The sequence below is a fragment of the Euwallacea similis genome, chromosome 16, assembly GCF_039881205.1.
Source record: "Euwallacea similis isolate ESF13 chromosome 16, ESF131.1, whole genome shotgun sequence".
NCBI classification, from domain to species: Eukaryota; Metazoa; Arthropoda; class Insecta; order Coleoptera; family Curculionidae; genus Euwallacea; species Euwallacea similis.
In genome coordinates this window covers 1,620,816-1,646,983 of record NC_089624.1, presented here as the reverse complement: position 1 = coordinate 1,646,983, position 26,168 = coordinate 1,620,816, and the positions used below count along the sequence as shown (strand labels likewise).

At 36.7% G+C, this 26,168-nt stretch overlaps 1 protein-coding gene across 3 annotated transcripts in view; it reads right to left on the bottom strand.

Annotated features, from left to right (window-relative positions):
• LOC136414111 (dipeptidyl aminopeptidase-like protein 6) overlaps positions 1-26,168 on the bottom strand; it is a 44,647-nt gene that overhangs the window by 15,440 nt on the left and 3,039 nt on the right. Inside the window, exons 2-7 of one of the 3 annotated variants that reach the window (XM_066397934.1) lie at positions 11,466-11,654; positions 10,945-11,026; positions 2,805-2,975; positions 2,606-2,746; positions 2,471-2,545; positions 1,549-1,601 (exon numbers count right to left, since the gene is read on the bottom strand). In XM_066397934.1, the coding sequence (XP_066254031.1) occupies positions 1,549-1,601; positions 2,471-2,545; positions 2,606-2,746; positions 2,805-2,975; positions 10,945-11,026; positions 11,466-11,491 (548 nt within the window). In that variant the 5' untranslated portion in view covers positions 11,492-11,654. Of the gene's footprint in view, positions 1-1,548; positions 1,602-2,470; positions 2,546-2,605; positions 2,747-2,804; positions 2,976-3,984; positions 4,221-10,944; positions 11,027-11,465; positions 11,655-26,168 lie in introns of those variants that run through there. The other 2 variants (XM_066397935.1, XM_066397933.1) reach the window with 2 other exon arrangements.

Genomic DNA, 26,168 nt, shown 5'->3' with positions numbered 1-26,168 from the left:
ACGGACGTATTATATTCGTATTGTGTTTCGAAATATATGTAGCAAATTTTCTATTCCGAAAATGTATTTGATAGGAAAGTTTTCATTGGATAGCGTGGCTCAACTGGATACTTACATACATGTATGTGCTCTGGGGAAACTTGTTAATTTAGATTTCTGTACGTACGAGTTGAAATGAGAAAATTCTCGCTTTTATTTTGATGTTAATACCATTATCGAAATATAATAATTTTAACACGAATTTTCAAAATATACATCAGAACACAAGACGAACTCACTACAAAGAAGCTGGAAAATTTAGTTAAGACGTAAGAAATAAAGGTTTTGTTGTCAGTCAAAAAGCTCTTTGATGTGCCAAACATCGTGAATTTAGCTACAACCGGTGCAAGTTTGGTTAAATTGGTTTGAATGCAAAATTTCCTAAACGCAAAAGAAGCCTGAGGAATAGAGATAGTAATAGGCCCGAATGCACTAGTGGTCTGTTCCAATAGAGAGGAAAACCGATTGCGGACCATCAGAAACAATTAGAAATATGAAATATTACTGGCTAAAAAAACGATATGGCCAAAAATGTAGTTTGAAAAATCTTAATTTTGAGACACTTTCAAAATGAGGAAAACCAGTATTAAACTTAGTTCATATCTCGGGAACGCCTGTCGGGAAAAAATCAACTTTTTCAAACTCGAAAATAAATTGGAAGAATATTTTTAACATGAACGACAGGGTCCTCTTGGGAGGAAAATTCTCGGAAATGCTTTATTCAGTACATTTTACCATTTACCCATGATTTACAAAATGAGTGTTACACCTCCGAAGTTATTCCAGATGATAGCAAAGTAGTATCAGATAAAAAGGATAACATTCATTAGAATTATAGGTCAATATTTCTATTGCTACCATTTTCTAAAGTTTGTGAAAAGGCCATATATCGCACAGTTTTAAACTACACGTGAAACAATAAGATATTAGCAAATCACCACTTGGGATTTGTCCCAAAAAGGTCAACAAAAATCGAAAATTTAAATTGTACATCAACACTATGCATTTAAAAAGTTCCACTAAATAGCAGTTACTGTTAACACTGAATTGCAGCTGAAAGTGAAATATTTTTATGCACATTCTTACAAATAACTCGATAACGGTTTGGTGTAAGACAACGCCGAGAGAATTTTTTTTGTGCGTGGTCAGTGGGGTACCAGAGGAAAATTTGGGGGTGGCAAATTGGCCCTGAATAAATTCAACACCCCATAACAAGAAATTTAAACCTCTGCAAACGCATCTTTACACGAATTATTCTTCATAAACTGAGGAATATTTCTCTGATAACAGGACATTAAGGAACGCCCTGTATGGTTTCCGAATATAAATTTTGCCTGGAGTGTCATGGAGTATGTACATATAAGTAAGTACCAAATTACGTAACAAGTACCTACTCACTTTTCAGGCAGTATAACAATACGAGTAATCCGTGCTTATAAGGTATGAAAATGTTATGTTCTGTGTACCTACCGCTTAGTTGATAGATTTATTTGTGCAATTAATACTTACTCTTTATTTACGTCATAGATAGTATAATGCGCTGTATAGGATTGTCTAAAGACCTGCAACACCAAAAAGCTCAATTAATGCTGGAAAACTCGTTAAATGTAAAGGACTAAAGGGTCAAATATTATTATTTAACTACTTTTGTTGTAAATGTGTTCTAGACATCCGAGGCGAAATGGTAATTTTTTTTAATAAAAAAAATTATAGATAAACGTAATAATAATTCAAAATAATAATAATGAGAAGAAGGGTAGCTAAGTGTTGTTTAATTCAGGTAAAAAAATCTGTTAGAGATTTACTGTTAATTAATCACTAATAGGTGCATGTTCAAAGAGCCTATTAAGATTATCTGAATCAGAAAAGCCAGCCATTAAAAGTTTCCCAAAAATACAATTGAACTTGTACAACTACAACTTCAGTTGTAGTTCAAACAAGTACAAACTAGATACTTGTCGTAGCATGAGACGCCGATTAGATTGGGTAATAGGACGAAGGGCAACTGAATTAAGTACAATAGTTATGGATTTTCAAGCTCTGCCTCGGGAACAAATTGTTTTCGTCACGCATTCGTTTTTTTTTGTAAATGGTTTACATTGTTCCTGAAGGGTTGAAATGTATGTTTTCCGGTACGTACCAAACCATAAAAAGCCGACACTTTTTTTAAGTCGTTTTGGGAAATGTGTGGTATGCACGCAAATCTACTGAAGCTCGTAAGAGGCCAATTTGCTTATACAGAGATTAAAGTAAACAAATAAGTTTTAATAACCGGCAATTTTTCAATCCACTGTTAAGAAATATCTATCAATTTTCCGTGAAAATGTAGACAATCCATTATCGAATTTTCTCTCGTGATAAATTTACCATGTGATGAAAAAACTACCCCCAGTAGATATGAACTCATTTATCTACGGTGTTTGGTGCTTACCGATTTAACGTTGTGATGAAAAAGTACATATTTTAAGTTTTTTGAACACTGGTATCCTCTAACGTTTAATTGTCTCTGAAACAGAACGGAATAATTGAACTTTACTCTTATTCCTTCATATAAGAATATACTCACCAACGTATGATTAGTAACTAAGACCGAAACGGTAAAATTCTTATCAGTATCTAAAATAGATAGGCTACCATCATCAGCTTGGAAAACGAAATGACTGGAAGATATCCATGATGAGGGAAGGCGTTTAGGATTTAATTCACCCTGGAAACCAATTATCACATTCATTTTCAATTCATGAATCTCTGGAAGATTTCGTTGCCTGTAAAAACTGCTCAAGCTTCATTCTTTCTCCTTGCCAATAGAGAAGTTCGTCGACGTATCCTACTAAAAATATGGCAGCTACTATGCCAGATATCACTAGGCCGATCACTAGGAGGGCGAAGACTATTGACCACCAGTTGTGTCCTTCATCTCCGTGTAGTGCTAGCTCCTGGAGGATAATAATAAAATTAAGAATATGTGTATGACACTATAGTTAGTTACGTGACAGCTGCAAAGGTGACTCTTTACCACACGCTGACTGCAGTAGAACGAGCGCCACGCAGCGAAGTTCAGTCAGCAATTGAGTGCGGTAAAAAAATGTACATGCATACGTGTGCTAAATGCTAAAAAATACAAGGTTTTTGTTAGGTCAATGGTTAGGAATTGTTGTTTGATATTATTCGTAAGAGGATAAATAAATAAATTGAAGATGTATAATGGAACTTTCATCGATATTGATGTTTCTTCTATTGTATGAAAAACTTAACGTTTGTGGATATTGCTAGGCCCTATCGAAGTATAAGAATACAGAAAATATTTTAAGCTAAAGAAAATACAAATTTAGATTGGCCAGCGAATTCACCGGATCTGAAGTCCTTTGAGAATTTATGAGGTTTGATTTCTAGGACGACCTTTAATCGCAACAATACGCTCAAAACTTCGAATAAATTTGCTCAAGTCGCGTATGAAAGCCGTAAAAAACTTTATTAGTTCCTTAACTGAAAGTTGCACTCTTCACTTACTTAATAAAAGCGTTCGATAAAATCGAAGTTACTCACAATAAGTCTAATTTATTACAAAATATTTTTAATCTTATAACTAAACATATAAAGAGCTTTGCTCCATCTTTCAACATTATGTGCGTTGTGAAATCCCAGTCCAGAAAAAGGAAGCTTGAAATTACTAAACGAATAAACGCTGAGCTGTATAATCCATATTTATGCTGCTGAAGTTTCGGGTTAAGCTTAAATCAATGAAAATAACGTATGAATTATGACTCGTAAACTCCGACCTGCAAAATAAATTCTAAGAAAAATGATAAATTATCATGAGCAAAGCTCAGATCAACTCCAAAAGACAGCTTTTGCATGCAGTTCTATATGAGAACGATTATCTCGTTATATGAACAGATTAACTATTTTAAATAAAATTAAAAGCTTTTTTCATAAATCTCTTACTTTAGGAATCTCACAAAGTCCCTGATGCACTGTGCCGCACTGAGTGCAACTAATCCTGCTCTGTCTACCTTGTGAAACCACACTAATTCTTTGAAGCTTCACATTATGAGTCTCATCATAGTCCATATCATAATCCACTGAGAGCGTCGATCGGGGATTTGCTGACATTTTAAAGACACTTAAATTTATCTACGTATTTATTTTTCAGCTTTTCAAGGAATTTTCTGGTGGAGGTACATCAGACGCGAAATTCCTTTAAATTCATTGAAGTTGTTACGCTATAATTCACTAATAGAAAATATCATACATATATACACAAGTTGATAAATACTAAGTTCAGATTTACAGGAATTCATTATTAAACTGCCGCGTTTAAAACACGAATTACCGCGTTCCCGATTAATTACCGAGTTGCAAAAGAGGATTAAATATTTATTTTAAAACCCTGTTATTTGAGTTAGGTCTACGGTTTTGATAGTTTTAAATTAAAGTCTTTTGTTGTGAAATTTTTCAATTTAATGCGAAGTAGCACTGTCGAACCATATGCAAAAGTTTCAATGTGAACACTGTTCGACAAGCTAAGCTGAGCTGAGAGCAATCAAATTAGCGAATTATGTTTTGCTTACGTTTCATTAGCGTAACATCGGAGTTTCGTAGATCAAAAGGGAAAGAAGAAAATCCATGACAGTTTCTAAATAATGAAGTTGGTAAAACTAAAAAAACTGAATGGATTTTTTGGGCCTTAAATTATTTTTTTGTGTTTGTAAATCTTGAAAATTGCAAGAGTTACGGAGTCAAATGATAAAAGTTCTGGGTAATTATGGCGGTAATGCAATTGTAAAGATGGGGCGGTTGTAATCGCTCAGGTTTTTGAGAAAAACCAGATTACGAATTTTCAAACATTTTTTTCTCAATATTTATATATTTTGTATTGTATGTATTTGTGATTATTATTTAAAATGTTTCTGGACATAATCGAAACTTTTAAAAAACATATGCAGCTCAAGTCCATTTTTAAGTAAAATGGGCCTGTGCAGTTGCACGTTCAAAGCATCACTTTGATTTCTGGAAACATTATTTACTTGTATGTATGAAATTTTTCCCAAACGAAGGGACACAACAGCCGTACATGCATTCAGTTAGGAAGTGCATAATTTTATGTAACGAATAGGACGAACGAAGCAAGCTTCCGCAATATGAGGTGAGTTACATAAAATAGCATTTTCTAATGAGGACTATTTTTTTCTAATTTTGCTGTACAATAAAGGAACCATTAAAAATTGCACACATTTGAGCACATTCAAACTGCGCCCTGTGTGAGTAAAAAGAAAACTCTAGCGGTCACTGTTTTTAGTGATCCCATTTAGAAACTGAGTTATGGAATGAACATTTGCGAAACGAAACCCATGCGGTGATCAGCTTTAATTAAAGAAACTCTCACTTTATTTGCCAAAATTAGAAAAATTATATTATGTATTACTTTGCGTTGCGCTAAAAATGTATAATTTGCGAAGACATGTTGAGTGTGCTTTTGTGGGACACCTGACAATAATTCATTTTCAAGCCTTCATATAACTGATATTGACTGAACTGAGAATTAAATCATCGATTGCGAAACTCATCGTTTTGTTCGCTCGAAGTATATTGCATTATCCTTTTTTGTCTGCATCCATGCTACTAATTAACGAGTAATTAGATTCCGGACTGAATTTCGTGATTTATTGAAAATCCGTGTGATACGCCTCTGTTAAGCAGTACTGTAGAAGATAACTGCCATAAAATTATCCAAGGTAAGTATACATTAGAAACCCGATAATAAATTTCGAAAAACGATCGGACGTTATGCTAAAAATAACACTCATAGGATATGGACCAGTAATACAGTTCATATATCGTAAGAGCATTGGAAAGTTGTTTTAATGAAGGAGAGCCTTCACTTTTTACAGTAGTGTTTATTATATTGGGGGAACAGAGAGACAAATAAATTAGACTGAGCCCTAAGGCACTAGAATAATGAGGGTTATTAGTGACATTCGTTATTTCCGTGCTATGATCTAATTCCGTGTTGAGTTCTTTCATCATGGTTTCACTATTCGATGATATTCCTCACGGATGTAAAATCGTCGGTTTCTACTTTCAAATATTTTGTGTTCAGGGAAAAACACCTGCAAACTTCGTGGCATCCTCCTTCAAATTATCGTGAATTCTCGACTATTTCCATCCTAATCTCGTATTGTTGTTAAGTGGCACTAGTCACTCCGAAAGAGCCTCTATTGCGATATCAGCACCGCTCAACAAATGGAGGGCAGAAAAGTCTGCCACGCCTCTTTCTACCTATAAAAACACCACTCACAACCGCGACTTAGCTCGTTTCTTTCAGTTCTGGTTTTAATACTGTTTTCTTACTGTTTCTCTAGAAGCACAGTTTGGATTTTCCGAAAATATTATAGGGTCTCTTTGAGCACCCTAATCAGTTCTAGAGCAGCCGTAGATTTCGTGCTCCCCATGGGCGCGCCAGAATTTACGTGAGTAACTACTTCAGCACCGACTCTCCAGTGACGATCCAGACCTCGCCTAAATCGGAACGCAAACATTATTTTCGATACGAGAACTCCAATCTTTTCACTCCACTATCCGATCCCGCATTGATAACATGAAATATTCATGATTTGCTCTTCCTGAACGTATTAACAGAATTTTCTGGAAGATATTCCACATGGATGAAAAACAATTGGTTTCCATATATGGAAGCAACGCCTGGCGGAAATAACTCCGGCGAAATTAATTCGCAACATTTCCTCTTTTCCACACGCCAGAGCTTTCATGAAAAGCGGCTCAAGTCTCAATTATGTTATTATGTCGAAATGTAGCTGTGTGTTTCTTTTCAATTTTCTCTCTGTATTGTTGAGTACATTTATTGTCGTATTCACGATAAATTGGCTTCTAATGGCTATCGTGTAAAAGGATACTTAACAAGTTTCATAATGGGGCCAGAGTGTGTTGGAGGGCCTTAGTTGAGATTTTATCGAAAAGCGACTCGTAGATAGCGAGAGTGGCTTGCAGTTATGATGTTCATGCATATTAAATTAGCTTGAACACCCACCCTATATTAGTTTCTGTTTTAGTCAAAAACGATGAAAATTCACTAAAGGAAGAAGAATGGAGGAAAAACGAAAAAGAACATAATGGAGATTGCCGTCATAGTTTCTTGATCTTACTGAGGAGTTTCTTAAGGAAACCTTCTGTTCAAAATGATCAAGAAGGTGTTCAGCTCAGGAACGAACCTTTCTAAGGGTCGTCAGGAAAAATAGGGGTTCCAACTAGGAAGACAAGATTTCGCAACTCGCGGCGTTTGCAGGAATAAGTAAAGATCAGGAATTGGGGCGAAAATGTTCGGGAATGTTCTCAATTTAGAAGAGGAAGAGAACTCGTAACCTTCGCTCACTTCTCTGATTCACCGTATTAACCGGCGATCCGCTGTCCCTACTATTAACACTGGACATACTGAGCACTCATTTGACGTCTGGCGAAAGAGAAAATTTATCCTTCAAATTTCACGATTTTTTTAAAACATTCCTTGTTGGAAAATTACATAAGAGTCATTGGCGTAGTATGGCTTCATAAGCCGAAACATTAAACTTACTTAAGGTTTTCGTAGGTAATTTCGCTCCACTTCATCAACCCTATGTCTATTCTAGTTTATCTGAAACGTGCTATACGGGCTCAAAATTGTATACTGTGCCTTTTACACTTTAAGACGTTTTGTTTTGTCAAGCTCTTATCTTCGTGATAAATAAAAGATTAAGTAAATTACTGAATTTCATGCACTATGCGATATTCCATTTCAACCCCCATTCATAGATTGATAAAACAATCCTTAACCCTAGAATCACCGATATATTAAAAGTACCTAGTTCTATATAATGGAAAAGCATTTTCTCACTAGTTTGGAACGTTTCTGCCACACGTGACTTTCATATATATAGGGACGGAATAAGGACGTCCAGGCAAACAACATGTGATTTTGTTTTGAGTGTGTAACGAATATTAATAGTTGTGTAAATAAGGGTAGGTAAGCGAATTTTGGGGCCAAATGTACCCTGTCAATTAGGTTCTGGAGTACATCCGCTATGAAGTAATAAACGAACTGTCTTGTGTGCATAGAGCGGGCAATCAAAAACCAGTGACAGCATTCGGACTAAGAGGTAATAGCTTATTGATTTCGCTAGTTTAATGATTTATTATCGCCACAAGTCGTTAAACTATTATATCTTAAATCCCTGTGCAAATCTTCATGTATTAAAATCAGTATATACACGGTGTCCCATTAAAACATAAAAGTGTCATATTTCAAAAAGAAGCCGCTTAATTGTTTTTTCCTTACGCTTCTGTAAAAATCCACGTTAGTGCCTATAACTTGTGTATTTAACGTTTTACTCTAAAGCTATGAATAACAAAACACAGGGGATTACCATTTTGATGAGACCCCTACCCGCAAATTCTGTGCTACTGACTGACCCCGCTCTCTTCAAGGCCAATTTTTATTGAAATTCTTTCTTATGGATTTTCTGAATTGCGGATCGTATTGGCACTTTTTTTTAAGTTGAAGCCCCATTCCTCGATTTTAGTACATGTAAATTTCTGTAAGTACCGTATTGATCAAATTCCTGGATTAATCATGCGCTAATCTTCACCTTAAGGCCCATTAAAATAATTAATAAGTTTACTTGAGCTAACATTATTTAAGTAGATCAGAAGTAGTATTTCTAATTAATAGTGATATCTACATCAAAGAACTAAAAAGAATGTTATCTCGTTACCCTTGGAAATTTGCTTCGACATTCTCAGCATATTATCTTTTCAACATGTACAAATTGGACATAAAGAGAGAAAAGGGTAATGGACAATATTAGAGAAAAATGAAAATGACAAAGCTAACGAGACACATTTAATTCATGAAAAGTGCTAGGGTTACCTTGTAACTCTAATCGTCTAATATGCTAAGGGTGTTTCATACTCAAAAGTGCTGCGTGGCTGTGAGAGATATAATAATAGGAGGTGTATAAGGACTAAAACTATCTATTATAGGGGTATTGAATACTCCTACTTGGTTAACTTGAAGCTCGATATGACATTAAAACGGCATTAATCCTCCCAAACTTTAAAACTCTGTTCAAGTCGATATACACCCCAAATTTTCCTAGACAACTTCCAAGCTAGAAATGAGAAAAGTCTATATGAGTGTACTAGTTTCGTCCTAAAGTTTGAGCTTTTCTTAAACTAATTAGCCACTCGTCCGGAATTGCAATTTTAACAACCGTATAATGGATCATTTAAATTTTGCTGCAACTTGAACTGTACTTAATTTTTAAGTTTTTCAGGTTTTTAGCGAGAATTCACCAGAGAGGAGAAGTACGCTTGATGCATGTAAGATTGATGAATTAAAAAAGATGAGGGAGATAAAAAAAAACAGGAGGTGCTGAATTTTAACGATCCAGACAAAAAGCTTGTATCCCGCAAAGGCCATTAAAAGGATAAAGAGGCTTAAAGTAACCTTAGCAGATAATGACGGGAATCGATTGATCGAATAATTTGATACTTTATTAAGTTCCATCTAAGAAAGAAAATGAAGTAAATAATGCCATTTCAGACGAGTAAATAAGAAACACAAGGTATTGGTTAGTGTTTGTTTATGATAAATAATTTATTTCTTGGCGGCAAAAACATAAATGCCCGGTATTTCTTATTGGGTGGAAAATACTAGTCTAAATATCTAAAACTAGAAAAATATACCAAAAATTTCAGTCAGTACTCATTCCTGAACATACCACTAGTCCATTCCGGATGCATAGTCAAAATTGAACAAGAAGTTTCCAAAGTTTACTCTTGATCTCAAGCAGGTGCCCATTAACGTTACACATCAACATTTAACAACAACGTTGAGATTTGAACAGTTGGAAAGAAGGAAAATATTTTGTAAACTAATCAACTGTGAAATACCATTAGGCGGCAATACAGGGTGTGCTAGTCAAACGTTCCTGCAACTCAGAAACCTTTAATTCTTAGACCAAAACAAGAAATTGGGGATTGGGATGGAGCGTCTGAAAGGCTCAAATGTAAAAGATTTCAAAGTCAAACTATCCTTTGTGAGTAGATTAGTCCTGGCAGTTAGCTAAAATTTCTATTTCCATAGGATGGAGTAGCCTGAATTCAAATACTGCTGCTTCCATGCTGGACGGAGCTTCCGATAGAGTTAAAAAATCACACCGACAAGGAAAGAAAGAGAGGCATGAAGTGCAACCACAAACAGGGATTACTCGGGAATGAGATTAAGGAGATATTTCAGGGATTGAGAATGAGGACTGCTTTTGAAAACAGGGCGATAGTTTCGCCTTCGTTCAAGAAACTGGTATCATTAAAAAGGCTGAAGTCTGTTGGCTTAGTGTGTGACACTAAAATAAACATTTTGATAATTTTCATAGTGTGTTTGCATCACCGTTATACTTGCCCCACTTGTGTATTTGCACTAGACATGCCACTCTGTAACTGCAAGAGATTCGTCTTGGTATTTTAGTTGAGGTATAATTGAATCTTCGAATCAAGTAATATTTTCAGGAAATCTGCCACATCAATTTTAAACCGGAATCTCAGAAAGGATTAAAGGACGGATTTGGGTATTTGCCAAAGGTTTTTAAGTTAAAAGTTGCAAAACTGAACAGGTCATTACTTTCATTACTTTTTCGTGGAATGCAGGAGCAAAAATAAAAGTCCTCTACTTTTAACGAAGTAAGAGGCAAGTGAGACGGGACAAATGATAAATAGTTATTGTTAAAAATATTTAAATTAAATTTTCCTGCTTGAGATCTCCTATTAGCATAAAAAATTAACTACTACCAAAAACTGCATTAAACCAGGAAAACATGGTGCAGTGGTGATTCCTCTGGTGTTGAGAGTACTGACCTCTTCATCACCTACCTCAGCCTTCTTTGCCTTTGGATCGGCAACCTGTAAGGTCTCGTCTGGAGGTAGTCTCCACGAGTTTCTACAAAAATGTCACAAATAATCTAGTAGCAAAACAGGGTGTACAGAATACCAACTAGTACTAAGGCCATCTTGATAACTATAAAGCCCAGTTGTTGAATTATGGCTGAAGTCCACAGCTCAGGGTCCAACACCCACGAGCAAATGTTCAATTGTATCCTGTGAAATTAGAAAACATTTGATCGTGTGTGCGGCCAATCATCCAATTTTGGCATATTTTTAGAAAATCTATAGTGTAATCATACGATTATGAAGTACTGCAGTGCTGGATCGGATGGATGACGCCTTTAGAGCTAGTCACGCTTGCTCGTTTAGAACGGACCATACTCAGCTTCAACCGTGATTCAACAATTCGGCCGACATACTACCACATGTGATATGAATCATCCTGTATAATTTCAATGACGTTGCAGTTTTTTACTCATAGAATTAACGCTTACCTGTCGGCATGCACATTGGCGTGCATCCCGTAGCCGTCGGCGCGTGTAACGCCGCCCTACGTCGCCGCCACGTTGCCTGCCGAGCCCCCGCCACTGTCCCGACTTACCGAGCCGACGAGACCCGAACACTGTCGAAACTCACACTGGGTTGGGATGAATCGAATCCAGCCGGAGAAACGCTGGATTTTTCTGGAAAAAAAATGCATTAATCAATGCCCCGTGAATTGATATTTGTGCGTAAATATGACTTTATCCATCTGCGACACTCGAGTGCGGCAAAGACATTAGCGCAAGGGTTAGAGGTGCACAATTTTTCCCCCGTCCACGGCGATAATATAACGACAGAGATTTTTTTTCGCGTTCGAAGTTTTGGCGTGTTAAACTAAATTTCTGTGAGATCTCTATGATTATCATGTTATCCGTGATTTCTGACTGATGTCCACAGTTCAAATGCATCCGGCTCATGGGCAATAAATCACTAAAATTAAGTTTACGGCAAAACAGCGAGAAATATCCAGGGACACTTTTGGTCCATAACCGAATGCCCCATCTCGTGATGAAGCTCATTTTTCTTTTTTCCGATGCGTACTTTATTTTTATTAGTACTCGAATGCTCACGTCTCCGCCACTGGAAACGCTTGATATTATTTATTCTTCTGATGGTTTATCAGAGCTTTCAGCGTATCAAATTTGATTTGAGACGCTGTGACTCTTGGGAAATGAAAAAAACTTTTTTTTTTAAACTTTATCATCCAGTCACTCAGAACATTATTATTATGCCAGAAATCCACCTTCAATGTGCTTTTTTTGACCGCTCCTGAGGTCCTGGCCATAAAACCTGGGACAGCCTGTAGATGTTAAAGGAGTATATCGAGTTGGAATACGCTCAACATATTTATTGTACTACTAGTGAAACCTAGACCTAATTCCACAATGCCGTGTCACTGCCATATGCACACATGCGACCTTCTTTCGCACAAATTTCTCTGTGATAAATAACACATTTTCAGGCACATACCTTATTATTTGAAACGAAATCCACCAAAATCCCCAATAGGGAAACTAAAAGCGTAAAATAGGATATACAACGCGGGTAAGGGCTTATCCGAGCCTTATCTCAACAAATGAAACGAACGCCACCTCAAATATACGTTTACAGCTTTCAATTTTTCCCAAGTTTAGTTTCGGCGAAATATTATGGCTCAAGTTTCTAGATTTTATTTTATTGGAGAATTTTATTGGGGTATTTGAGTTTCGTCAAATAAAACATGTAAGTTATGGTGATGTAAGATCTACGATATCTATGCCTCAAACCATACGAATTTGCGGCTTAAACCATAAAGTACCACAGTTGAAAGATCATTTTTCAACTACATATATTCGAATGTAACCCTGAATGACATCAATTCTAGCAATAAGTGGGCAGTAAAATTACTCATTTCGCTATGAGAATCTTGGAGGAGCTCGAAAACGTTTTACGACGCATATATTCGCTACGCATCACGTGTTATTTGAAAAATGACTAGTCTCTTCAGTCGCAGTTTAAAGATTAATACGAGGTATGTCAGCATTAGACTTTCCTATCTCTATTAATCGCATTATGTTTTTTCACGAGCGTGCGGTAATAGTAACGGTTATTTACGTGACAAGCGAAGAAAGTGACTCTTAACGCACGAGAGTTGCATACGAGCTATAAGCGAGGACTTTCTAATCAGGGTTTTCGAACCGTAGCGTTGTTGAAAGTGTTAAAAAACCACACCCGAGCACATACCTCTGACTTAGAGTGAGCTCACCTCAAGTGTTTTTGCCTAGAAATACGTCTGAGGAGGTCCCGCTCCATTGACGTTAAAGAATATGCATCCTGTTCTATCACCGTCTAGACAATTATTATTTTTGTCTTTACATAAGCCAAAGCCTCAGCATAAGTAAAAGTGGCCTATCCATTTTTCCTACGAGAGAGCGCTAAAGTGGCACTACTGCATACATTTGCAAGTTGAAAGTGGCTCTTTACCGTATGCTATCAATGTGGCATGTGTCAGCGTCAAAACTTTTTGCGGATGTTTGACTTTTTACCGCACGTAGGTGTGTAAAGATTTTCCTGCACGTTAATATTTAATTTAACTTACAGAAAACTACAAAGTTCACACACATGCGCTCCAGGCAAAAATCACACGTAACACGTGCGAAAATGTCTTTACCGCCCTGCAGTCAGCGTGTGATATCGCTTTCCGCACTTGTTAAAAGTTCAAGCATCGAACCCACAATACTTGTACAGTATGTAAGCTTTCATATTTATGTAAATATATTTAGGTAGGAGATGTGTGAATTGAAGCCAGGGTTGTTCGCAATGTTATAAATACAGAGCCTAAAATCGTGCCAAGAGCACTGAAACGATTTGTGGTCGCAGTCGTAGATAAATTATGTACAAAGTACTCGACATACACTTAAATGATGCACTTTGAAATATTATCATGCCGCTGTTTGTGGCGAAGGCGTTAATCTCAACTTGGCATTTCCAAGTTTGACCTACAATTTTGTGTTAGTTAGCGTTAGATCCGCAAATCGAATAAAACATATAATATCAGTTGAAAAGAGGAGACATATAATGCATTTAATGACTCTTCTTAACGATTCGCGTTGACCTTTAGCATTTTATTATGCACTCTATCATTACGTACGATTGTTAATAGCGCACGAGGAGTTAATGCGGCATTTTAAAATCGGAATTTGAAAATGCACAAATGTCGGTATCTTTTTTTTAAGGAGTCTCTAATGAGAGAAGCGAACGTTGCAAGCAGGCGTCCCAGCACTGAAATAACCTCGTCTGTTTGCGACTGCTACCTTGATCTAGAACTTTCCTAGAAAATTGCTAACCATATTATCTAGGTTTTCATGCAAAATTTAAGAATCTCATGCCCCATCGAGAAATCTGGAAAGTTCAAATTTGCGTCCAAAGCGAGACGCACCTGCCTGTGATTTCAAAGGCTCGCTACGCAGTCTCCTTCAGATCGATACGTTTACTCCATTTCGGGAGAAAAAGATGTAATCTCTTCCAGTTATTTATCCTCCACTTAAAGACTCCACTCTATCGGAAAATGTAAACACGAGATTGGGCCATATTGTTGCTTCTCCATTGATTGCCATCACAGGTTTTTGCCCCATAATAATTAGTTACTTAACATAGAATCACCTGGTTTTCTAATTGCCAGCCCCCTTTAACTGCACAAAACTTGCACTGCATTAATTATAATTAACTGTATGAAATTTGTTTCACAAATCTGGCTACGAAAACGGCAAGCGTTTTTCTTCTGTCCATTAAAAATTAGGGTCATTTATAACTCTGGATTCCCATTAGTCTCTATCCGGGTTTTCCAAAAATAGTTTCAACAAGCGAATATCGCCTGTGCTTGTATGTGCAAGGGTTGGATGCTAATTTTAGTCCAATATTTCCTTTTAAAATACGGAATTTAAAGTTTGAGTGTCTCTGCGACCTTTAAGCACGACGATGATCTGCCACCTTAAATAGTAAAGGGTTCGCCCCAGAGAAATTAAAGGGTATTTTCCATGGGAGGTACGATTAAGAACGTTCTGGTATCGACAGAAAGATGAGTTGATGGTTGAAGGAAAGAAGCTGGAATCTTGCAGACATCTTCTCCAATTCCATAAGAACCATGTTTCCTGGGGTGGTGGGCACCTAACTACTTATAGACAATTTTGAAGGAAGAGTGTGTATTTAGCTGATAATGCATGAACAGCTAGTTCAATCATTCAATCTTCTCATCATACATACCTCACTTATTATATAGAATATTCTATAAGCTCCCTTCTTGAGGTTTGGCTGGGAAAATGCTTCTGGCGATTTAGGGTTAATGGAACCACTTCACCAGTTGCCACATCAGGCAACCAATCCCCCGGGATATTACACTGCCCAAAATAATCAAGTGAACAAGGACGATTGTTCACAAAGTCTCATATTTGATACATTTGTGATAAAAAAATTCAGCTTCGATCAGTTGTTAATCGAATGTGAGCAGGATACCAAAAAACTGGAGATGTGGCAGAAAGGCATACTAGCCATACATGAATTAGGACAGCAGCGCAAGGTCATTTTCTGGTCTTTCAGGCTATGCATACAAGAACACCTACAGCTAGGGATCTTATTGGAAACCTACACGGGGTACCCGGTATGTTGATTTCGGACCAATCTGCTAGAAACCGATCACATAATTTTGATCTACACTCTTCATCCAATACGGATCCCTGCAACGGTAACATTGGGGTTTAGAAGAATGGGCTAATATGTTATTCACAGATGAATCTTGGTTTGGATATCGACCTGATACCTGAAGGCAATGGGTTTGGCGTGAATCAAGACAGTTAGAAAGAAATTCTATGTGAATTAAAGTCATTAAATAAACCCTATAGCCAAAGTATGCTTGTTGGTTAAATTCTTTTGAGCAGTGTATTAGTGCCAACCAATAGTAACTGCCGGGATGGTATTATTAATGGGTTGAGTTTATATTGTAGAAATTCTGCAAGACCTGAGGTGTATGCTAATCATCAGATAACAATGCGGGATACTAACCTGAATTAAATTTATCTAAAATTGGACCTGTCCATACTCACAGAAAAGTGGACTAAAATTTAAACAAACCGTTCTGTTCGGAGTTATTTTTTGCCACGAAAGAGTAACTGACAACAAAGTACTGATGAGTAAATAACAACGGTCATTTATTAAATAAATTCCTAATTTTTAACATTAAAAGTGCGCATTTGTGGCAATATTTTTAGACCATGGTCGATATGTTGTGTAAATCCCACTTTTTTGTAGTCCTGAGGAAGCTTTAAGGTAGAAAGAACCGTCGAGCGAACAGGAAATCTCTGTTTCAATTATCGCCGATCCGACGAATAACCTGAGATATAGTTGATTATCAGCTTTATTCCCATGGATTTTATGCTTTGTCTGATAAGCATTCAGAAGGCCTTTTCAATATTATGAACCACATTGACATATAATAGATGATAAAGAAGGAAATACATAATGGAAACTGGTTGCATCAAAATTCCTGGCGGCAGTGTTTGCTTGAAGCTGTGTTAAGAATGTTATTCCTAAAAAATGATCCTCGAAACTGCAAAAGTTTTTGTTTTGTATTCGAAGCATTCCTTGAGAGATAATCTACAAATTTCGTATTCCTTATCCGTGTTTTTTCACAAACCATAAAATATAGCCCATCAAATTCGAGGGTCCTGGTAATCGAAAAATATAGCCAACTGCTAACAACTCTTGTAGGGAAATGCTGTTGGAACGTGGTTTGATGTTTACGGTAAATAGAATTCATATCAAATTACTACAGAAGAGCGTTGTCAAAGCGAATATGAGGTGAATATGAAATAACCAGGACCAAATAATCTAAATTAATTATGAAATCAAATGTTTTGAATATTTATATTCCTGTATGAAACTGACCGATCGACTTTCCATCACTTTCCATGCTATTTTAATGCGATAAATATCGGCGAGGTATTGAAAACCCCATTGTATTAAACGGAATTCCATTTCATTCCCTTCACGATTCGTGAAGCACACCAGCGAGACGGATTTAAGTGGAAAATTTCCGATCTTAAGAACCTCAAAGAATGAAAATATTTCCCAGTAAAGGAGGAAATGCCTTGAAATGAAGGAAATGGATTTGCCTGTCATGCTGTAACGGGGACCTTCAGAGCCTTTCAAAATTACTAATAAGTATTTTTGATCATCAATATATTGAGATTTGATTTCAGGGAGAACGAGGAACGTAAGAAAAAGTTAATTATAATCTTGGGCATGGACAATAGTTTCTTGTCTAATCCGATTTGATGAATATCGTAAAGGCAAATTCTAGAAATGCAATTCGTCTCCGCCTTTGGAAAGTTTCCTCCAGAACTTTCAAGGGAACGAAACTGGATGAAATAATTGGAGTAAACGATGTGAAACTTAATGTTATCGTTATGTATTAACAGTGACAAATCTACAGAAAGTTTCCGATTAATTGAACAAGTTAATGGTCTTCCAATAAACCTCATATATTGTTCACGTTTACTGAAATCTTCATGATCGAGACCCAACAAAATCGAGAGCGTAATTGCTTCCTCGAGAGCAGACTAGATCCTCGTTCTCGATACGCCAAACCGAGACTTAATTGTAAATACGAGACTGAGAGCGAGACCGCAGAAATATCGCTCTCAGTTTCACTAAGCCTCACACGCGCGTATAGAGCCTGAATTTCCGATTGCACTGTTGGCTAGTTTTCCTCGATTTAAAAAAAAATCCAAGCAAGTTTTTCATGAAGCTAAAAGTATAGATTCGTGCTATTACGATTCTCCAATGATATTGTTCCAATTTGGACTTAAACTTCAAGTTTTTCCAGAACTCAGGAAGCAACTCGTCATGGCATCACTATTATCATTAAGATTAAATCTATAGGTATCTGAACTTGAATATTTCGTTATCTGCTTGGAGGACCACCCCCACATTAATTACGACTTAACATCTAACTTAATAGTTTTTACGTAAAAGTTCTACAAAGAACTTATTAAACTTATCATTAGAAAACTAACCGGGGGATATGTTGGACGTCCTAATTGTGCGAGCTACGAACTGGGAAATAGAATTTCATCTTTTTCTGGAAGCTTGAAAAGAGTTGCTGAAGTTCTTGTAATTGCGCCCTTAATTATTCCGTGGAATGAAATTTGTAGGAAGTTCGGTTATTTCACAGAATTTCAGATTTAATAACGTAATTACTTCTTCGATCTTCTTCAAATTGCGTTGTAAATCTGCTACAAAAGCGGTCAAGATACCCCGCAATTTAAGTAGTTGTATTAATCACTGTAAAATCATTCAAAGTTGTTCCAAGTTATTCTTAAGATAAACGGTGGTTACGCAACGCTGAAGTACTGCATGTATTGAATAAACCACTTGCTATTTTAGGGTCTAATTTCCTTATATTGAATATAATAGCGAACATTTTCACGTAATGGGAAGTAGGCAAGATGACCCAAAAATCGATTATCAAACTATTTTTAAGTAATATCAACACTCTATTTTTTCATTATTTGGAAGTCCTATACCGATATTGAACTATTAGGAACCATCATTTCAATACTGGCGTCTAATCCGGGTCAACAAGACCACTTGGGCAATTCCGAGTCGTCGAAGGTTGGTACTTAGGAACCCCACAGTTCTTAGGGTGTAGGAGCTTGGACGAATCACGTGTCACAACGATAGGTAGGGTGTCTTTTCGAAGATTTTCCTTGTGGCGAAAAAGGTCAATAAAACCAGAAATGAAAAACTTGAAGGACAATAGAGAAGGCCCAATTAGGGAATTGCAGGTACGAAATTTTCAGGAAAAGGCATTTTGTATAACAGGGATTTTTTTAATTACATCACTTAAATAACCCCATCTAGGCTGCTAGCACCATTGAAGTTTAATCCGAAAGTTTTGCATCATCCACGCCAACATTTGAATTGAGATTGCGTTAATCTCCATCCGAATATCATGTTTCAACTTTCTAATTGTTATTCTACTCGGAACTAGATCCCGTGGATTTAAATGAAAGTTACGATCAAATAGATGTTGGATGGTTACAATAAAATTATTACTCTTAAGATAAATTTCTACAGCAAAAGAACGTTGAATATTTAACTTACCCTCCATATTCACAACTAAAGAGAAAATTCTTGCGATCGTTTTAACAACTTTTTAAATTTCCATTTATCGGGAAGAAACGAACTAACTTGGAAAATGAATATTTCCTTCTGCTTAATTCTGTATTTAAAAAAATCGTATTTTTGTAGCGAATTTACTATTTGCCCCCCCGATCTTGTTATTTAAGCTCATAACCAATAAATATGTCTCCTAAATGGACTTTCTGCTTTAAATTTAACTTCCAACATATTTCAAAACATTAAAACGCATATATATGGGCTCATTAGGTTTTTGCAGAACTCGCACGAGATTTCAGTTTCTCTATCCAGTAACGGAAGAATATGCCGCAATATCAAGTTTTTCAGTTAGCTGTTCTTCTTCGGCTCAGATTCAGCAACTAACCGATCTGAAATTTTCCCGACTTTACCTTGATCCCGAAAATGCAAATCCAGTTATGCATGCAAAATGCCTTGCCAGAGTAAATGTAAAGAATTGATGGTTATCGTCGCTTTTAACATAAAACTTTATGGAAATCAGCTAGATGAATTTCCAATAAAGGATTTGGGAGCTTGGCTTGGTAAACATATTAGTTAACATTTTGATACGTTTTACTTTCCTGTTTTCAGAAGCGAGCAAAGGACAAAATGTCTCTATTTTTCAGCTGTACCTACCTAAAATTTAAATATGATCGGTCATCAATCAACTTTATCCAAAGTACTGTCTGCTGTGGCTGCAAAAGGCGATTCACAATATCGGTCAGGTCACGGTCAGGTCAAATATTGAAATTTATTCACATTGGCGGGCACGTCACGGTCAAACAATACGAAATGAATGTTCCAATCTTTGACCTGATCGTGACTAGACCATAATCTGACCGACGACGTGAATCATCCAGAAATTGCAATTTCTAGAAATTTATCCTCACTATTTGTGAAGTTTCTTGCTCCCGTCAACTCATTCTTCGAATAATAAATAATGTATGTTTCCTAGGAACTATGTATATAGGGCTCAAAAGTGCTAATTAAAATTTTAAATATGAAAGGCGAGTTTCGAACGATTAACCCGCTCTTAACTCGTAGTTCAGGTTCTAAATAGGGCTCATTAAATGCCGGAAGTAGTACCAAGATTTATGCTTACGGTTGCGTTCATTGCTTTACTACTTAACGCTACATACGAGGATTACAATCTTATTATGTTTTGAAATTCTGAGCGAAAAAATCGCACGGTCAACTGGAGTTTATAAAGGGAACCGCTTTGTCTGCTCTAAGGAAAATTTTACATAATTTTTGAAGATATGACGCTCATTTACTGTTGTAGAGCTTCTATATACCGGGTGATTCAGACTTCAATCCGGAGGATTTTACAAGTGATCCAACTCGTAAAAATAGAAAGTTAATTTGGATTCTTATAATAAGCTTGGTACGTAAAACTTTGTTGTCCAAACGGAAATGTAGAACTTCTAAGATTATTTTTATAGCTCCTACAGATTGTGAAATAATCAAGACAAATTTTGAGAGTTCGAGAGTCTCCAGGATGGTGTTTTCTCACGTCCACATAAGACACTGACCGATCATTTCTTGACTTGTCCAAGTAATGCGGCGTTTCCGATTAAAATTCCTTTAGATTTTCCTGGAGTTTATATGGCACGGAGTGTTCACATATGTCTCGAGGTCCTGACTCGTGTTACGTCTTCATTTCTGTGGAATTATAGGGCTCCTTCCAGATTTTTTTAATGTGCAAAAAGTGTTTCTGTCAGATTCTGAGCCAGCCAATGTCATGTCCTGGACGGTTCTGCCATACCAAATTTACAATGAATTTCTACAAGTTCTCCGATCTCAATAGGGATAAGTTGCCTCGATCAGTTCCACTCCCTTAGCAATTAACAAACAATATTCAAATCAATAACCAGGAAGCCCCATTCAGTTGAGCAATACAGTTAATTAAACTCTGTGAAACCTCAAAACGTGCAACCAATATCTCGTTCAATTTAGCAACCTTTTATTTATTAGGGAGTGGCAACTAATTTTCCATTCCAGTTCGTGCTTTACCCATACATCCACTTGGAAAAGGAAAATCCCAGTGCATTACCAGATTGAAGGGAAATTCCGAAGCTTAATCCGACGTTAATCCCTTCGGATCAGGTTTCCCAGTTGATGCGTGATGGCTTTATTGACAGTTGGTTTCATGATTTGTGACTAACATGCAACAATGTGATCTTTGATTGAAACTTTATCGACAGAGCGATCAATTTCGTGAAGTTAGCTGGTTAAGTAAAACAGAAGTGAAAATGTTTAAACACTACGTAGATTAAAGAGAGTCCCGGAACGTCGATGCAAAATTTGGGAGAAACGTTGAATAAGAGCCAAATGTTCCAATGGCTTTCCGATATCGGATAGTAATTAGTCGGATTATATATGGGATATTTTCCGAGAAATGTGGAACTGGGCTGTCACAGCAGTAATAAATGTTTTTGGCGTCCACCTATTCGCGTTTTCATTTATGACATCATCTACAAATTTGCTCATATCTGTCCGTGACAAGTTTACCATAAAAATCAGATGTGAATACACCTAAGTAGATTAGTAGCTACTGCCTGGAATGAAAAGGAATTAATTATGCAATTATTGTTCCTGGAAAGTGTTAAACGATTCGAGACAAAATTGGGTTTCACACTCGGTTTTAACTGAGTTACACCCCGACAGCTCTGTTGTTTCCACTAATTTGACCCACATTAGTGCTGAAAGCGTCTAGTTCTAGGACTGACTCACTAAATTGTTTACACTGGTGATGAACGGGAATATTGACTTGAATAAAGATTTATATACTTCGGTTATCTCATTGCTTAGCCATCGATCATATTAACTTAATTCGCCATTTTACACGCCTTCTCAGTTAAACTGAACGTTTTGTTTTTTTTTTGCTTTTTAGCATCAAGAGCTATAAGTGTTAACAAGACATGCTTAGACGACATGTTATCGCCTCATATTAATCCTCCACCCTATGATCGCGACAATCATGATGACGATGATCGTTAGTTCATATGTGACAGTTGCCTAAACTCCAGAGGTAAATCTCTCTAGCAGCGAAATCTCCTAACGTAGCATCTTTAATACTCCTGGTTTAAGTATTATTAATGAATTTTGTCCAGTATCAACAATGGAGCTTCGCGAGATCAAGACCGGCGTCGGTCCCCTATTTACAACGAAGTCTCCGTCTGGGTTTTAGTCTTGGATCTTAAGACCGAGACGGACGACCCCGGTCGAATCTGCAGGGTCCGATAATTTAAAAATGTTAAAATTTAAGTATTGTGAAAATCGGGACATTGGAAGAAACCCAAATTTGTTATGTTATTAATATCTCTATCATAATACTCAGAATTCGCTTCCTGGCATTAGTAGGGCAATTACGGACCATATCTAATGTTCATAAACTATTTCTTGACATAATGGTGTTCTTAAATTGCATTAGAAATTCTAATTTCCTCATGTTAGTCTGCTTCCGCAATATTTCTTGGCATCAGAAGCAATATATCCTGAATAATTGATGCTCTGACACACTGTTCCCAATCAAGTAAATAGTTTAGTGACGTCGAAAAGAACTAAGAACGCGCCCTTTTCCGAATCTTACTTATATCGATGGCCTCAAGTCAGATAATGATTTATGAACGTACACCAAAATTATGTACCTCTTCCCAATATTTGGATCGTGTGTTTCCACGTAAACGATGAAAAATTATTAGAGCATAATGGCCCTATTTTTGAGTATATATTTCGCCTATACAGACAGATGCCAAGGGGGCCATAAGTCAACTTTTTTGGCAGCTGGCTCTCGACGCTACTTTCCGCAACATCCGCAAGGTTGAGTCATCATGGCGGCCTTCTTCCTTCGAATAACAATACCACCCTCCAATACTACTTAATAATTTATTGTCTTTTGAGGAAGGTTATGTAAAGCAGCAAAGATCACTTTTCAATATTGAGTAAAATAAAGGTTAGCGGAGTTTCAGGAACGCTCCATCATGTCTAATTAATCCTTCTCTTCTTGAGTGGGGCTAAGTTTTTCATCTTTGTTATTTATTTTAAAGCGAATCTAGTCCAAGCCAGGCAAGGTGACAAGTGAAAGGAGGACTGAGCATTATTATGCCAAGATAAGAGACGAAATTCTACATGTGCAACATAGCATACTAAGCATTGTGTTGCTACACGCCATTCTTGCATAAGTTGTAATAATCTCGGAAACAGCTCAAGCACGAAGGCACGACACAGTACGATGTATTATTCCTGAATGGAGTTGTGAGTGATTCAAATTAAATCATCATGGAAGTTGAGGTATGAGCATGAAAACTTTTTGTGTCCAAACGTTTACATGCGGGAACGAATTCAAACAATTAGTTTCTAAAATGTACATAGGGGCTTAATTTCTCAAGATTTACAGGGTGTTCCTTTCTGAAACTTAACCATAAAAGATAGGAGATCGGTTAAATTGGAGCAAAGCTGTGCAATACGCTGTTCAAGAATATCCCCATTAGATTATTATTTATGAAACTACAATAAACCCTCATTTATAAATCTGTACTCACCGATATTAATGATTTGCAAAGGAAGATCATCACAAATTTAAGGACGAAAATGTGAATAAGGGACGTTTTAAGATCAATGCAGAATTTAAGAAGTCGCACAAGACGCTTGGAAGTGGTAGATGAACCTTACGAGCACCTCTTATAATTAACTTTATTTACTTTTTTATTTTGTCGTTTCCAAGGCAATCGCATGACGTTAAGTTGTACTTAAGCTGAAAGTAGTGCTTTTAGCAGAGGAGGAGAGTCTTAAATATCTTTGAGAAATTAGCCTCGAAGAAGTGTTATTTCAGTTGAAATGTTAAAACTTTAAATGAGATTTTTTTGCCATTCAGGGCAAACAACGAGAAAAGTTATCTAGCGCGTTAGTCCATTTAATAATTTAATTCACTTTTACGGCATTATGCTGAAAATCTCAGTTTTCCTGTTTCGGGTGCGTTATTTTAAACAATTGAAATTATTAACATTCATTTTTGGAATAGAATTTCATCAGTTCGTGTTATTTTCCATGGAGAGCCAATTAAAATTGCTATTTAATTAATCCGCAATTAATAGAAATCTTATTTTAATAAATGCTGTTCACAAAATAGCACTTTATGTTATTAATTTCGGTTCAGAAAGTCCAATTACGTATCTAGGTCGGAAAGTATGCTATTACCACTACTGCTACTACACTTCCCCTTAAATTTACCAGTATATCTGGCCCCTCAATGTCTACAAAAAAAGGGGAAGTAAAAGCCGTTTATCATAAGCGCCCCCTCAGCTGAAAACAGCAGTCTAAACATATTTTCTTTATGTCACAAATATGATAATTCAGTTACGCATTCTGTCTAAACGCATTTTCCTCGTGTTTTCAACTAAGCCGGAACGGTACCAAGTATTTTTGTGTATATTTAGTGAGGGCATTTAAAATCTGAAACCGCACAATAGCTGCTTAGATGGAGTACCCTACCTAAATGCTTTAAAAAGGACACCGCAATGATGATCTGAGACGTGGTAAAACGATGACAATGGTGGACTAATTTTGGACTCTACAGGGTGTTCATGAAACTGACATAGCTGACAGATCACGGAGAGTAAGTCCAGTTTGATAAATAAAGCTCTGTTCGCAAATCTATAATTTTTGAGATACGGGCTTCAAATTTTTATTAAAATTATCGGAAATCTAAAAAGTCTGCAAAGTCGCTTGTGCGATTTTTATGAAATTTTTACACAATGCTTGCAGTGCGAATTATATTTTTAGTTCCACCCGTGGCGTGCTTAACAATACTAATCTGGATCTTAAAAAAATAAAAATTCTACGCCACTGCCCCTCCGCATAGCAAAAATCATGCCTGCGATTTGTAGTGAGTTTGAAGCGAAAAATTTCTCATAACTTTTCCTACTATGACGCACCATTTTTCATGAAAAAATTAGATGATTTTAATTTATGTCATAACAATTGATGATACAATACAACCTCCTCCCCAGAGAGTCCGATAGCTAAGGTGTACAGAGTTTATGAGTCATCGAAAGGAGTACAGTCTGCTTAATAAATTAGTGTCCCCCCGTGCCCTGTATAATGGTTTTCGGCGTTGAGATTCTTCTACTCCACATCAAGTGTTCTAGATGTTTCCATTTGCAGAAAACGGAAAATTCCATACCGGTTTAACAAAGAGTTTGTCAAGAGTATGTAAATCACGCACGTATGCCGGAAAACGGATTATGTAGAAATGTTTAAGCATTTACAGGAAATATCACGAACATTCATCCCTCCTCGAGCGTAGACGCAATGGAATCAATGTGTAGGACTGTTACATTTGCTTTAGCTTACGAAGGTGTTGCTGTTCGATCAACCCTACCACACACCTTGCACAGTTGTGCAACTGTTGGGATGTTGCTAAATGACATGCTACTTTTCAAATACTTAGTTTCGAAATTTGCTGGCATTCTTACTATTTAGCTCGTGGTAAACCGGTTTTAACTCAGAGTAATGGACAATTCCATCACTCCAACAACCCCTACTGGGACGTGAGAGGTTGTTTCTAAAAAATAATAAAAGGAATGAATAATCCGCCTCAAACTTGCAAAAGATATTGACGAAAAAATGATAAATTTTGTGTGAAGTTCTCGTGGGAGGCAATACGGATAACCAATGCATCCACCACAATACTGAAAGCTGAACAAAAAGTAATTGTTTCCTCTGTGCTTTTTATTTCGATCTGAAACCCTGGCAACTATTGTCATAACGCCCTAATAAGCCAGTTGAAACTGGTTTCAAAGGCTGGATCGGTGCCTCAATGTCCTAATAACCGTACGAGAGAAAGGAGAGAAGAGCGCCTGAAAATTATTTCTCTCCTTGAAATGTCTGTTTGTTGTGCTTCCGTTCCAGCAACACTGCGACTGCTTAAAAACTTTCCAAAACTAAACGAAATAACTTCTAGTTTAAATCGAACTTTTGGA